The 15,977-nt window shown below is 39.3% G+C and overlaps 1 protein-coding gene across 2 annotated transcripts in view; it reads right to left on the bottom strand.

The window, feature by feature from the left end:
• Positions 1 to 2,646: 2,646 nt before the first annotated feature.
• Positions 2,647 to 15,977, bottom strand: part of stx1a (syntaxin 1A (brain)) — a 54,044-nt gene continuing 40,713 nt past the window's right edge. The window contains exons 7-10 of one of the 2 annotated variants that reach the window (XM_069148197.1): positions 10,112 to 10,185; positions 9,866 to 10,000; positions 7,543 to 7,653; positions 2,647 to 4,001 (exon numbers count right to left, since the gene is read on the bottom strand). In XM_069148197.1, the coding sequence (XP_069004298.1) occupies positions 3,924 to 4,001; positions 7,543 to 7,653; positions 9,866 to 10,000; positions 10,112 to 10,185 (398 nt within the window). In that variant the 3' untranslated portion in view covers positions 2,647 to 3,923. The other variant, XM_069148198.1, reaches the window with a different exon arrangement.

Below are 15,977 nucleotides of genomic sequence, written 5' to 3'. Positions count from 1 at the left end.
AGACGAAAATGAAACCTACTGCATGCATACAGCCGTGTGATTTACAGGAAAATGAAACTTTTAGGAAAAACACATGGTTGGAGTTAATAAAAAGATCATTGCTTGGGTTACAACAACAACAACAACAACAACAACAACAACAACAAAACATGGTTGAGGTTAGGAAACAAAAACCAACTCAAGAATATTATTGTCACCTCCTGGATTCAAACATCTGCCTTTTTTGTAACAAGGTACCTTAGGAGGATAAAATGGCTTCTTTCAACTTAAAATTGTCTTTATAGATTTTTATAGAAAACACTACCTTAGTTGTAATTTCGTCAACCTCAACTACGTTGGTCACAGAAAGCGTATGCAGGCTCGGGGACCCAAGAGGGTGTGGGTCTCTGTCCTGAAGCATCTGTTAATAATCCTCGGTGACAAGTCAGTCAAAAATGGCTGCGGTGAGAAGCAAATGACGATAAAGTGATGCAAAATGGTCAGACATGGTTATAAGAATTACACAGAACATGATAATACATGATAATGTGTATTTGAAACTTGTAATATTTCGTCTTGGTATAGGCAGGAGAAGGTCATAAAAATTCGGTGTTTTCACTGAGGAAAGGGGAACTGCAGAGTCAAGACGAGAGCTGATAGAAAGTAAAGTGGATACAGTCACCCCACAGAAATAGGACGTATTAGAAAAAAGTTGAGTCACATCTGAAAAACACCAACTTTATGAGATGGACACATCTTGGAAAAAGCGGCCTTAGGGATTATGAGAAATCAACCTATCACTGTCTTATTCCTGTGTCTCTAATATGGAAAGTCCAAACAAGGACAGGGCAAAGACTTGATCTTTAGAATTGAGATGAATAGACCTCAAATCAATGGCCAGAGAAAACCCATGAACTAAAACAAATAAAATGCGCAAATGTTTCTCACTCAGCGGAACAGAATCAGCCTTTAAAATAAAGGAGAATAAAGGAAATGATATACAGTTTCAAAGGTGCCACTGGATTCAGACCTTACATTTCAGAGTACAGGTTGTGTGTTCTCAGTAGCTAAAACCTGAGCGGTGTCACAGATCACATCACATGGGCTGAAACTGAAACATAGCATCGAGGCAGAGTGGTAAACATGTCACAGGTTTGAAAGCTTTGAGAGGTCTAAAGAGTTGTTCGTCATTCAAATCTTTGTATTTTTCCTATACAGTAGGTGGCACTTGTGATTTAAAAGCCCAGCAGTTTATAATGACACAGTAAGTCTCTAAAGTGTGTGGCAGACGATTTATTGTAGATTACTGGCCTGCTGCTGACTCTTAAATCCACAAGACAAACAAAGGGAACAAAATTAAGTGAAGTAAATCCATTCATGCCTGAGAGGTGTAACAGCAGTGTCCTCAACACAGTATAACTTCCATGTATAAAAGAGTGGCTTGTTTTTAAATTCAGCATGAGTGAAAAGAAGATCTTTCCTTGATTCCCTGTCCTTTTAGTTTTTTTTCATTTTGTCAAAGCTTATTTTTAATGTTAGAAAACAATAATAATAACGAGACACTTAAGTACAGTTTGCTGTCCTTTACTTTAGTGCTTCCACTTCCTTCTATACTTTACATCCAGTGAGATTTTTTAGCAGAATACAACAGTAGAGATATGGGTGCTAGAGAGCGCTGTGTTGCAGATTTATACAAAGAATTTGGTGGAGAATGTCCCTCATTCCTGGAGTATTTCGGTTTAGTTACTGTTTGTGTTTATCCTCTAACCTAAAAACCTTAAAACTAATATTGTATAGGTCCTCTTCATGCCACTAAAACAGCTCTGATTTGTCAAGGCATGGACTCCACAAGACCTCTGAAGTTTGTTTGTTTGTTTGTTTGTTTGTTTAGGTAGGTGGGATGTGTCAAGGTGATATTTTTATGAATGCCAGGGACCCAGGGTTTCCCAGCAGAACATTACCCAGAGCATCACGCCGTCTCAACCGGCTTGTGTTTTCCCCCGATGCACCCTGCTGCCACCTCTTCCCCAAGAAGACAGCGCACCCGCACACGGCCATCCACCATGTAAAAGAAAACATGACTCATCAGTCCAGGCCTCCTTCTTTCATTGTTCCACGGTCTGAAGCTCACATGCCCACTGTTGGAGCTTTTGGTGGTGAACAGGGGTCAGCACAGGCACTCTTGTCTAGTCTGCAGCTACACAGCCCCATGAACAACAAGCTCCAATTTCTTCTGAACCTTTCTATCAGCCAGCATTAAGGTTTTCAGCAGTTCGTGCTACAGTAGCTCTTCTGTTGGATCAAACCACATAGGAGAGCCTTTACTTCCCACCCACATCACTGAGTTTTGGGCGCCCATGACCATTTCTTCATTGCCTTTCTTGGACCACTTTTGGTAGGTACTGACCACTGCAAACCAGGAACACCCCACCAGACCTATTGTTTTGAAGACACTCTGACCTTCGTCAGTAGTCAAAGCCCTCGTCAAACTCACTCAGATCTTTATGCTTGCTCCTTTTTACGACTTCATAAACTGACTGTTCACTTGCTGCTTTACTTGTCTTAATGTTGTGGTTGTTGGGTGTTGTTCCCAGAAAAACGATGGACTTCTGGAAACATCCTGCTTCTGTAAGAGTGTTTACAGTAAGCAAAGCACAAACTCTGAAAAAGGTTTTCCAGACAAACTTTACTTGAAAAAAAAAATCCAAACAGAACTCCATTTAAACAAACCAAACAATGTCTTCACATTACAACACAAAGGCAACAAGTTGAGTAGGCAACATGGTAACATGGTTGCAGTCTGTGCATGTCTGATGTGTCCTAAAAACTGACATTAAAGTATTTTACATCGCTACTTTGACTTCATGCTGATGCTGTCATTGACTCATGAAGTTCACTCATAGAAATAAATAGAGAAGTAGCGTTACAGACTATGCACTGTTTAAAGCTTGGGGTTTGTAAAAAAAAAAAGAAAAAAGAGAGAGACATAAATCAACAAGGGTTTGTCACTTATAGACCAGGATTATCAATCCAACCAGACTAGACTTCATTTGAATATCTTATTGGAACACACTGGCAGTGTTAGAGAGCTTTATATCAGTTTACAAAACAAAGACACAGGTGGCTGGTTACAAGCACTCAGGTTTTCATTCCACGACTCACACTCACGCTCACGCTCAGACATTTAGCTACAAATGAACACCCACATACCCTCTTTCACATAAATGCATGCCTGCACTCGCTCACACACTGGAGCCACGGTCAGAAATGCTGCACAACTCGTAAGGCCAGATGAAGTTAAGTACAGTAGCGATACAAAAAAGTTTGGCAGTGTGACGATTCTACGAGCAAAATATCCAACATCAGTACAGCTATGTTCTGTTTGTTGTGTTCCCCTTTGCAACAGCATACAAAACACCACTTTACAGCAAAATAAACCATGCAGGGCTTTCAAAGGGAGGTAGAAGACATCAGAGAGAGAAAGTAAAAAGGCTAAAAAAGATAAATAAATATGTAAATAAACTACAAATAACATAGCTTTAAAGACACTTCAGATGAGTGACCTGTCACTTTGCCTATACAATACAAAATAGACATTACAACTGAATCAGTGTCATATTTAGAGGTTGGAATGTATTAGTATAGCATTATATATCATTTAGTATCTTTTTCATTCAAGAAACATCATATCTTTGACAACAATCAACACTTGAATAAACAGTTTGCAGCACCACACATTTACAAAATAGCAACTCATGCGAAAACACCTCTGGCCCTTTACACTGTGTGTAAAATGCATCGCACATTACGTAACGCATCTTGTGCTGAACATGTAATAGATTGCATTCATGAAAACAGGAAATTGAAAATGTGAATCTGTTGTGGTTTTGCTCTGTTGAGTGTGTGTAGCTCTGTGTTCGTTTGTGTGTCTTTTAGTGTGAGGTTTAGGCCAGTGTTCCCCCAATGATGGACGCAATGACAATCCCCAAAACCACACAGCATATAATAATCATAATTTTCTTCTACATAGTGTTAACAAGAAAAAAGAAAAATCATCCAAAGCAGCAAATGGGGGGCAGAGGAAAATATATTAGAAATATGACTTAGACTTTACTTTAACATGTTAAAGTGTTTATAATAATCAGAACAAAATGCAGTTTAGAAGAAAAGCAGATATGCAGACAGCTATTCAGAGAGAGAGATTTCAATTTATTGTATTTGATGATGTTGTTGGAGTGTGACTGTGGTTTAAATGCATTTCCACATCTTCTGCATTTTGTTCAGCACATTAAACAACAAAGCTTCAGATGTATAATAACATATTCACACATGCCACAAACACGAATCATCTCACATTTAAAGCCACTAGTGGAATGTAGGAATCCTCAATTTTGGAACCACCTGGTGGTCGCATTTAAAAATGGTAGCAGATGGATAGTAGAAATCCACACAGTGACTTTAAAGCAAACTTGTAAAACTTGTATTCTCAGCATGCATTACTCCACTTGAATTTATAAACAGCGAGGGTCTAACATTTCAAACCCTGCGGACTCAACAGTCCGTTCTTAAAGGAATAGTTTGACATTTTGGGAAATGGACTTATTTGCTTTCAGCTAATTTATGAGAGGATCGACACCACTGTCATTTATGAGAAATAAAAAGCTGGAGGCGGCAGCTTGTAAATTAAACTTAGTATAAAGAAAGTAGGAGGGGATGTATGGGGAAAAAAGTGGGAACCAAATCCGCCTACCAGCACCTCTTAATCTTATTGTTCATTGACCCAAAAATCATTTTCCCAATAGAACACAGTTATAAAAAAGATATGTCTGTCAACACAACACTATCCACTGAAACAAGGTCAATTATCACATTTTGTATTGTGAATTTATAAATAATGATGGTTCTTTATTTGTAAAACTTTACCAAAGCCAAGAAAAGTTCTTGTACATGTGAGACGACATCCCTGTGTAGCAGAAGAAACCCTAATCTGCCTCAAAATGCAGAAGCAGGCCTGGAAGCTAGAAAACACTTCAGGGGCTGGTATTTCTGTATGTTTTTATAATACATCCATTGCATTTATGTGCTAGACTATTTATTGGCTGGTTGCAGCCAGTCCAGCACATAACCACATGTAAAACCACAACAGTTTTTTTTTAACCCATCCGTCTTTTTTCTTAGAAAAATGTGTCATGTAGCTCTTGGCAAGAAAGTGAATAAGTGCATTTTCAAAAATATTGAACTGCTCCTTTAATGCTATTATATCAGGTTCGCAATTATTCATTTTTAAGTATGAGACAGTGTGTTTGTGATGAAACATGCAAAGCTTTTCAACACACCACAGAGCATGCACATGACAAATCTATGTTAATCATGACACAAGCAGAAAGCGACATTTCATCAAGGTGTGCAACTGCTCAGAGAGAAACTGGACAGACTGCAGACCAGTAATGTAACCCAGCTTTCCAGTTCTCAAACAGTTACAATGCTGACTGAACAGAAGGCCACATTTTAACAGATGAACAGTTGTGCGTGTAGCGTCTTTCTTTGGTAGTCACATGGCTCTTTAGGAAGCATGGCATCCTGCTCTGTGTTCTCTGTGGGTATTTCTTAGGGTCCTAACTGAGTCCCACTGCGAGGGAAATAATGAGGATGGTCAGACATGCTGCAACACAACCTCCTATCAGGATCACCTTCTGCATGGGGGAGCCGGGGGGAGGGAACAAGGAGAACAAAGTGTCAGATAATGGTTCAGTGGATGTAGGACAGAATGGATGAGAGAGAGAGAGAAAGAAGGAAAGAAAGAAAGAAAGAAAGAAAGAAAGAAAGAAAGAAAGAAAGAAAGAAAGAAAGAAAGAAAGAAAGAAAGAAATTGCTGTTGCAAAGTCATTTATTATGAATGGGGAAAAGGTCATGTAGATGGCAGGTGTGAACCTTGGTTAAACCATGGATGACATTTCTGTATCTTTGAGTGCTATTATAGACATGAACCAAGAGGTGGCAGAATTGTTCCGCTGTAGGGCAGGTTGTTAAACCAAGGAAGGACAATCAATTAGAAAAGTATTTGAAAAGTATTGGTCAAGTAACCTGGTGAAAATCCATCTTAACGAATTGTAGACCAGCTTTCAGTGTTTTTTGTCTGCTGCACTCCGACACACCCCTCAACAGCGAGTGTGGCTCTGTCCAAGTAACAAAATCCAGCTAGCAGCACCTCCACAGTCCACAAGTCACATATTTTGTTTCATTCATAAATAACTGTGAAAATGTCCATTTCTATGCTTATGATTGGTGTATTAAAACCGCAGGGGTTTGGATTTGTTCCTCTAATGGTTTGCATGGTAACACACTGGATATTTCTAACATTTATGGAGTACTTTAACTTGTTACTTGGTTACCAGATTTCACAACCCCTCAGCAGCATGTGGTGTTCAGGTGTTACGGCTTACTCAGGTTGTTCCATGTCCTGCTAGATTATTGCTATTATAACTGTTTTTATGTATATTTTTTCCTATAAACATAAATACATGTATTGTTGTTCTTAACAAAACATATTTTTATCAGGTACAATTTTAGATATGCACCCTGGAAACTGCAGGAGTACCCACAGATGTACAGGGCACATGGCCCTGGTTGAGTCACTAATGAGGACCAGCTGCACCGGCAGGATCTCATTTTAATGCACAAACACGTCCCACCGGCAGGGCACTTACCTTTTTATTAATGCTATTCACTATGTCCAGTAGTCGAAGCTGTTAGTTGGAGTTTAGGTATGTGCAGGTAAGTTTTATATCAACACAGCAGTGTCACGGTCGCTTTCAAGACTTCGTATGGTTCCCAATAAAGTGTGACATATATTTCACCTTCCAATATTGTATACTTATGGTTTGGAGTCACATCTTCTATGTAGGCTATCTGAACATGTCTTTTTTTTTAAATGTTTCAAAACTGCATGTTTGATCAAAAATAAAAATTATTTCTACCAATGATCAACATCTATTAAACTTGGCTGGTTTATTCTTAAATTACGATGGATAGAGAATATGCTGGGAAATGGGGGGGGGAGGCCAAGGAACATATGCACGGGGCCAATCGCATTTATGTTACTCTGCAGCAGATAGTTTACTATGAGAGTGAGTGAGAAAGCGAGAGAGACTGATTCATGTTCTTTTGCACATAAGTTACCGACATAACACGCCCATAAACTCTGATTAGCCTATTTGCATCATAACATTAGTGAATGGATGCAGCCAATAAATAAGACAGGGTCTGCTGTTGTCACAATTTGATTTTCAAGAATAGATAAAAAAAAAAAAAAAAAAAAAAAAAAAATGTATGCACAGTGTGTAGAGGATTATGGCTGCCGGCGCCAGTGATGTGGACAATGTCAAATACACTCACAGCACGCACACTCCATAATGCAGAACACATGACAGGTGAGCATGCAAACAGATTACAACCATCACTGCACTTCACTTTGCACATGCAGTGTTTCTGAAGTTATCAATCATGTTCTCATGTGATAGCATGTTTTTGCACATGCATTGTTTTGTTGAATGAGCAACTCACCCTCCGGGCTTTACTCTGGTATTTAACCGCCTTCTTAGTGTCTGATACTGCCCTCTCCACATAGTCTACTGAGTGCTCCACATTGTACTCTATGCGGTCTATCATTTCCCCCTAAGAGAGGTTAGTTACAGAGGAGGTGTAGGAGACATGCAGACAGGAGGAAGAAAGAGGGAGCCAGATGTGTAGGCATGAAGGAGGAGCGGATACAGACAGGCGATGTGAGGAGTAAAGGGTGAATGAGGAGGGGAAGCAAAAAGAAGACAGAGGAGAGGGAGAGGGAAAAAAAGAGAAAAAACAATTATGTCACCCTTCTGCTGCTCTTTTTAAACTTTTTGCATTTTGGGATCCTCTCCTTTGCCTCCTCCACATATTCCTGGGCTTCTGAAACACTCCGCTCAATGTTGTTCACCAGCTCGCCCTGCACAAAAATAAGAGAATTAGTCAGAGAAGAAATGTGCCTAATCTCACATTCATCCTAACAGCAAAATTTTATTTCATAGACGTGTTTTTTGTTAGACTAGCCTGATGAATGTTTAGAATATTTTTCAATATATTTTTTCTTTAGCTCTATTACATATTCTCTAGTGTCTTCCTTATAAAACAAATATTTTAGGGAATGGGACTGATTTTTATGTTGTGAGTGCTTTGAAAAATTATCTTTTTTCTTTGTCTGTTCATTTATATATCTACCCACATTCTTTTTCTTACTGAGACTTGACGTTATGAAAGAGTTATTAATCATGTTAAAACCAGCATCGATCATCAATGAACACTTAAATTAGCTCTGCATTGCCCCAAGACCCTTCAACAATTTTGCATCCAAATTACTATGGAAGCAAACCGGTATGTTCAGCTCTCCATGCATGCCATACAACCAGAAAAAAATAAAGGAATTACAGGTAAATTACCTTGCTTTATCAGAAGGGGAGCAGCGTTCTCTGTTCTCTAGAGCTTAGAGTCATTGGAGTGGTGACAGTGTTGTGTTGTGGAGAAGAACAAAGAGGGGAAACAGTTTTGGGGACAGAGAGGGCAAAGCTGAGAAGGGTAATTTAACACTTAATTATAATCTGAAATAAAGAGGCCCTCAGAAAGCAAAGCTTAGTTATTGGAATTATTTGGAGTATATGCATGAAGACAGAATAAAAGAGCATATCCACAAACACACAAAATGAAGCTGAATTATTAGACAAACAATTTAAACAATTACAATTTTAATGCAAATCACTAACATGCAACATCTCACTCACATTCCATTTGTAATAATTGACTGCATATTTCTGATGAGGGAAATAGCTCATCTCTGTGGGGGTTCGGCCCACAACACACACACACACACACACACACACACACACACACACACACACACACACACACACACACACACACACACACACACACACACACACACACACACACGTAGTCACACATGCAGGCAGCAGGCCTTCCCTGAAGGTCTACACTTTACTAAGGAGAGCACAGGCAGCTCAACAATTTAAGAGAATCTAACTACATATCAGGATATTAGGAAACAAATTTTTATCCTGGATAAGGCTCTAAATGTTTCTTAATGTGCACCGATCAACATTTGCCACCAAATACAATTTTAAGTGACAAAATAACACTTATTCTGAACAATTCCAAATGTACAAATCCAAAGCCTCTAATATTTAGGTTTATAACTAAATGCTCAAACAAAACAGTGCCTCTCTTACGTTGCCAAATTGAAATTCCCAGATGTCAGATTGTCCTTCCGGCTCATAAACACAGCATGATAATTATTCTTAAAAAATGGTTTAATGGCAGAAATCCCACATACAGATATTCACCAAATTCCAATCAACTTATCCTTGAGCCAAAAACTATCTGTTCCCCAAAATCTGTCTAAATTTACTGCGTTATTTTGCAAACAGACAACCAGATGGAGCTGCAAACATAACCTCCTTCCAACTCTGTTGGCATAGATAGGCCTACATTTATACTAATATACTTTGCAACTTGTCTGTAAATGAAAAGAATGCCAGTTTCTGTCTATCTGAGGTATTGGAGTGTTAACAGGGAGAAGCAGTGCTGCTGCAGCTTGCTAGCATGCTTAGCTGGTTAATGATTTCACTATTGACAACACAGTGTTCTATTGAATCTCTACATTAGTCAGGGCTATTTTTTTAAACCACCATCCTGCATGTAGAAACTGTATTTATCTGTCATTTGGCAGATGGATTGTCAATTCAAAACGTATTTAGCATTTGGAAGTCTTTTTTAATTGCATGCATTTGGCTGAGCCCCAAACCACACAGCTGTATGAAGTAAGAAAGAGTGTTTTCACCTGGCTCTCCACCAGCATGGCCATGTCCATGAACATGTCGTGAAGCTCCCTGATACTGTTTTCCAGCTTGATGATCTCAGTGTGCCGCGTCTCAATCTCATTCATCGCTTGTTTGGTGATGTTGTCCATAATTATCTAAGAAGGTATGACCATGAAAAGAAAGATTTAGAGAGGAGGAAAATTCAATTTTCTCCTCTCAACATGATTTGCATGTGCATACATGCTGAATTTGTTCGTACTACTTACCCCCGAGGTAAAGATAGCAGGGTTGTCACTCTCCAACATGCTCTCCAGCTCGTCATTTGTTGTGTTTCTCCCAGCTAAATGGAAAAAAAAAAAAACCACATTCATAAACATCTGTAACAGAAAAGTGTGCCCATTGAAGGTGTTCAGAGATGCACTATAGGTTTACTGTAAGAAATAAAAAGTGTAAGTGCAGTGAAATTTGATTGAAAAGGTTCTCCAAACTAAGGTGGATGAAGTCCACATTAAGAAACACTAATAAAATGTCACCTCCTCCTTCATGTCTGCTTGATGACAAATTAAAACGGAAGCTGTGTGATTTTCTTTTACACATACTCTCTCTCCATCTGTCTCTACTGTCCATATGGTCTGATAACTTTTTTCCTCCATGTGTCTGGATGTAATGTGAAAATAACGTGCCAGAATTCAAGCTGAGCGTCTCTTACAGGAGTCAGAAACGGACGCCATGATAGAAACACAGGGACTGCAGAAGATATCAGTCTGTACCATCGAGGATCTGGATTCCAGCTGATTTAAATGTTACAAGGTGAAATGTGTGTGTGTGTGTGTGTGTGTGTGTGTGTGTGTGTGTGTTTGTGGATTTGTCAGTATACAACCAGGCATCTCAAATGTTTGGCTGAATATGATCTACAATAAGGCTCAGATAAAAAAAATGTGCCACCAGCCTCCGGACATATATACTCTCAAGCCCTGACGTCACCTCACTCATATAAACACTGTCTGGTCACAACATTTACAGTCCTACAGTTCAAATACTATACTGAGTACACTCCTGCCTGAAGCAACCTGCTTAGCAGTTCAGACATCTTATTGTATCTCAATCCCACCTGTTTCACATTTGCCAGTGAGGTGTTATACACTTTTCCTGCCCAAATAAGGTCAGATTCAGCTGCATGTCAGATTCATTTGGAGATGATTAATGGAGTTAATTGTCTCCATGAGGTTGACATTTTGTATTTTGTCCTTTAGATTTCGTCCTCCGCAGATCTGGATTTGAATGTTTTGAAGCTGTAATTGAAGAAAAAAAACTACTGATGCATTCTAATATTTGTCATTACATTAGTTCTTTACATCCTATCATAACACAAGTGTCATTAACCTCTACTGCTACAACAAGGATCCATGCATACGTTGCTTTAACAGGTCATGTGCAAATATTGAATCAAACATATCAGGCATGCTCAGTCAGTCCGCATACTGGTTCTGATCATCTCCTGACATTTCCCTTTTGATTGTCAGGATAGGCTGAAGATGAGATTGTATGTGTAGCGATCTTAGTTTTAGGAGTAAAGGAAAGTCAAGGATATCACCTACTTATTCAGTCCCGTATTAAGTTTGCCTTAATACCCCGCGGCTCCCCATAATCTTCCTATCTACTAACCGTGTCTGCGCAACAGTATTTCTTCCTGTTGATGTGTTTGCTCTTCATCCATCTTTATTTTCCCCGACAGAGTTGTCCTACTTTGTATATATTACATACACCTACACTCATATCCTTGCGAATGAGCACTGAGTCCACCTGCAGAGGTGCTTCACTTGGGCTCCATTACTATCCCGCTGATACTGTAAGTCAAAGTCAGCCGTGGTCAACATCATCTCCAATCTTTCCTCTGCACATTTTAAATCCTCAGACTTGGACGTCTTATCGCTTTCTCGTGATAACACGCTGCATCCCATCAAATAGTTAGTTGGTGGACAGATTTGAGAAGTTAGTTTAACTTCTTTATGACTATGATGTGAAAATTACAGGCATACTGTGTAAATAGCCAACAGCTGCAAAACAAAGAAATCTGAAAGTTCTTGTGAGCAGTTTTTAATGCACCAGAAAATGTATAAAATCTCTGCAGTGCAATTACAAAACCTTCAACCAACAACTAAGTAATATACGTGATATCTCAGATGTTACAACACCGTCTGCTTGAAAATACATTTAGTTAATACCATAGTTGACATGAACACTTTTAATAAATGATTACAGACACATTAGTTGTTGATTGATTAGGTAATTCCAATTATGGCATGAACTAGTGTTACTTCATGCACCCTTAAATGTGTTACCGACGTATTTAGTTACTTTCCGACATGACCTAAAGAGTCATGAGCTGTTCAACCATATATTATTTTTCGCTCTTATTTGTTATTTTTTATGCTTAAAGAAATCAACGTATTGAGTATTTTACAAGAAGAAAAGCAAAAATATTAGAAAAGATAAAACGACTCTTAAAAGCAAGAGTATCAACAGTATCTTTTCTGAGCTAGCTACAACTCTTTAGGTCAAGAGGTATAGTTTGCTTATTCAACAGGTAACTAATGTATCCATACTTATGAGAAAAATGCTCAACAGCAGAGCATAAAGAAATGTAGGCAGAACAGCAAGCCAAATATCTAAGCTAAGCACTGCAGTCAGTAATGTTACTGTAATTAAAGCAATTTGCTGGAAGTCTGATTTTGTTACCTTTGGACAGAGAAATGCAACCTGTTTCCACCGATTTACAGTTTTTGTGCTCGAAATTTACGTTCACCATACAGACATGAGAGTGGTATAAATCTAATTATTGGCAAATAGAAAGTGTGCTTTCTAACATTTTAAGCTACTGAAACACAAAACAATTAATCTTATACCAAAGTATAATGGAATGACCTGCACAGCTGGCTTTGTCAAATACTGATGTGCTTTTTCTGTCCACTGGACCCCCGACAGATATGGCCCAAGATTTCAGAGGAACTACAAAACCTATATTTATGACCTAATCAAGATGTTTGTGAGTGGTTCGTGTGGGGGCCTATGGCAGAGCACGGTGAGTGATGATGGTTGGGAGTTAGACCCAATGATTGCCTTCATGAGTAGAATACTGATGAAGCTGCTCTTTAACATTTACATTTAACGGTGAATGAACCCACGTCTTCATATGTAAGCGCACTTTCGTTCATTTGTCTTTACGCATACAGAGCATATCGTGTTCAATCCAAACTTCATATCCATATCAAGCCAATGAATTTCATTTAGAGGTGATTGAGTGGGCCCACGGTTTCATTAACATGCTCAAGACTCCACTTATGTTCAGCAATGACATTTTGCAGTTTGACTAATGAGAGGATGAGGACAGCACACAAAGAGGAGTGAAAGACCACATGCACCACACCACTGTGATCAATTCCCCATCCTCCTGACCTCTTCTGTAATAAATATTCGCTCTTTAAGCCTAAAACTACAACATTTAAGAGGCTCAGACTTAAAGTTGAAACACAAAGGGCAGTGGCCATGAGTCATGGATAATTTAGAAGAAAAAAAAAAGGCACTATGGTGTTTCCCTACCCTATTTATCTCACTTCCTATACACACACACACGCGCGCGCGCGCACACACACGCACGCACGCACGCACGCACGCACGCACGCACGCACGCACGCACGCACGCACTCACTCACTCACTCACTCACTCACTCACTCACTCACTCACTCACTCACTCACTCGCACAAACTCCTCTGAGGGAGGCTCTTATTGGTTACCATAGAGACTTAAACGTGGAGAAGCCTAATTTGAAGCAAAGTAGTCTCATTTCACCCAGAGTGTTTGTGAGCCATTAAATCATGGTTACTATTGTATGCTGCCAGTGACAATGTTATCTAATTTACATTTTTATACAATACAAATGAAGTGACCTCGAAGGAACAGTGACAAGGCCAAATGCAGCTGCATGATTGCAGAGTGAAGGAAGCAAGTGATTTTCATGCGTGTGTTTTTTTTTATTATTTTCACCTGCACAAGAATAGGATACTGTGCCTATGTATAATTTGCTTGCACATTGTGCCTTTCTTCACACATGCAGGACAATCTGCTTTGTTTTACAGGCGCAATATGTTGGTGTATGTGTTTCCCTTGTTAATACGTCTCTCCCAGCTAAAAGAATCTCCGCTGAGACATAAAACATTACAATCAAATGTCAAAGAGGCCCCGCAATGCTGGTGACCAACATCCCCTGCGTCCTGCTGCCTGCTGCGCCGGCCTGTCTGCTCACTGCAGATGGAAGCAAACACATTTGTCACTCTCAACTGATAGTTAACTAAAATGCAACAGAATTAAAGATGTACAAATCTTAATTGGCAGAAATATTATGACAAATATGTTAATGCAGGGCCAATAAGTTACTTGAAGAAAACAGAAAACAAAGGGGTAGGTCAACTTTTTGGAAAGAATATTTACAAGCTTTATTGCCCAGAATTAGAAAAGAATATTTATATCACTCTAATATCTGTATGTCTGTGTGAAAGTAAACTTAGTAATAAGCTTAGGTTTTTATCATTAATCGTATGCTAACCATCTATTCATAATCATTTCATTTATCTCATTGTGCTTCAAGAGCTATAGACACAAAAACGGTGTGCATGGGAGTCTATGGACTAAAATCAGATGGGAAACAGTTAGCCTGGCTCTATCCAATTATTGTTGGTAAAAAGCTCTGTCTCGCAGAACCTTCATTGATAAACACACTGTCTCTTTTAGAGGGCTAAAACATAAGGTTTTAAAAATGTATCAGCAGTATCCTGTACATTGTTTTTTAGCTCAGTTTTCTTTTGGGAACCAATATTTTATTTCTACCAACAAAAAAAACAAAAAACAAAATATAGTATGAAGTCATTTTGATTAGAGGTGATGCAAATATATAGGGACTTAGGGTTGCTGAAGGGCTGTTGACATGCAAATTGGGGTGAAAATGCTGTCCAGACGACAACATGTTTACAGCCTTCACAGCGTTCCTCTCTTGTTACAGTTAAGTCTGTATCCTGCAGGTTAGAGTGGAGGTGAGCAGGAAAGAGGAGAAGTTGTTGAGGAAACATCAATACCAGGTCTGACAGACCACACTAGGTTTTCCTCTCTGTGTGTCACACTCTTATTGATTCACACACAAACTAGTCAAAGGTGCTGACACAACAGAAATGGTGTATAACCCTAAGGGAATTAAATTGTGTTAGATCACAATATTGATCAAATGTAATCAAAAGTGAAAAACGGGAGACTTGTGAACATCCAAAAGCCCCAAAACAGGAATTTATTTCTTTTCCTCGTAATTTGTCTCCTGTCCTCTGTGCTTTCATTCCATCTCTGTGTTCTCCCTGTGTGTCTAATCCCTTCCTTGACGACAGGTGATATCAGCAGAGGCCTCCCGTGACTCCACCAGCTGACAAATCAAATCCAAATGGATCTGGAGGACCTCAAGGAAAAAGTGAGCGAAGTGTGTTTCCAACTCCAGGAGGAGGGTTTTTGTTGGTGCTTTGCTGAACCCCACAGAGTACTGTCTGAGCGCACTTATATCTTCTTTTTTTTGACTGGATCACATTTAGTGTGCATACAGTACACTGGGTGCAGCTCACGCATACAAACAGGCTACATGTGTCCACTCTAAACTGACAGATGGCCAGAGGAAATTACATCTGAGCTCTGCAACATAACTGCCCTTGTTCGCCTTTGCTATGACTGCTAAATGTGTCGCAGTGTTCGTCTCTGTATGTATGTGCGAGTTGTGCATACGGTGATTCTATCATGACGACTGGCAGCTGGCACGGTGCAGTCTGCCAGGATGCCATGTCAGATGCCTGGTCCAGGAGCCCGTGGCACTGCAGCTAATACCTGTCAAATCACATTGCACATGCAGTGCGACATGGGAGAGTAGTGTGACTGCATATGCGTGTGGGTGTTAGTGATGTGTTTTGGAAAGTTGTTTTAGTACACTACACAAGACAAATTGAAAATCAAATTTGGATGGAATAAATTGAAATTTCTTTTTAAACAAAATGATCAAAAGTCATCTTTTTTGTACTCTTTTCTCGACAAGTGGTATTTATGAC

This window comes from Embiotoca jacksoni, unplaced genomic scaffold (assembly GCF_022577435.1).
Source record: "Embiotoca jacksoni isolate LCO1_2020_lvr unplaced genomic scaffold, fEmbJac1.0.p SCAF_14, whole genome shotgun sequence".
In the NCBI taxonomy this organism is placed as follows: Eukaryota; Metazoa; Chordata; class Actinopteri; family Embiotocidae; genus Embiotoca; species Embiotoca jacksoni.
The sequence above is the reverse complement of the archived record's forward strand: the minus strand, read 5'-3'. Positions and strand labels throughout refer to the sequence as shown.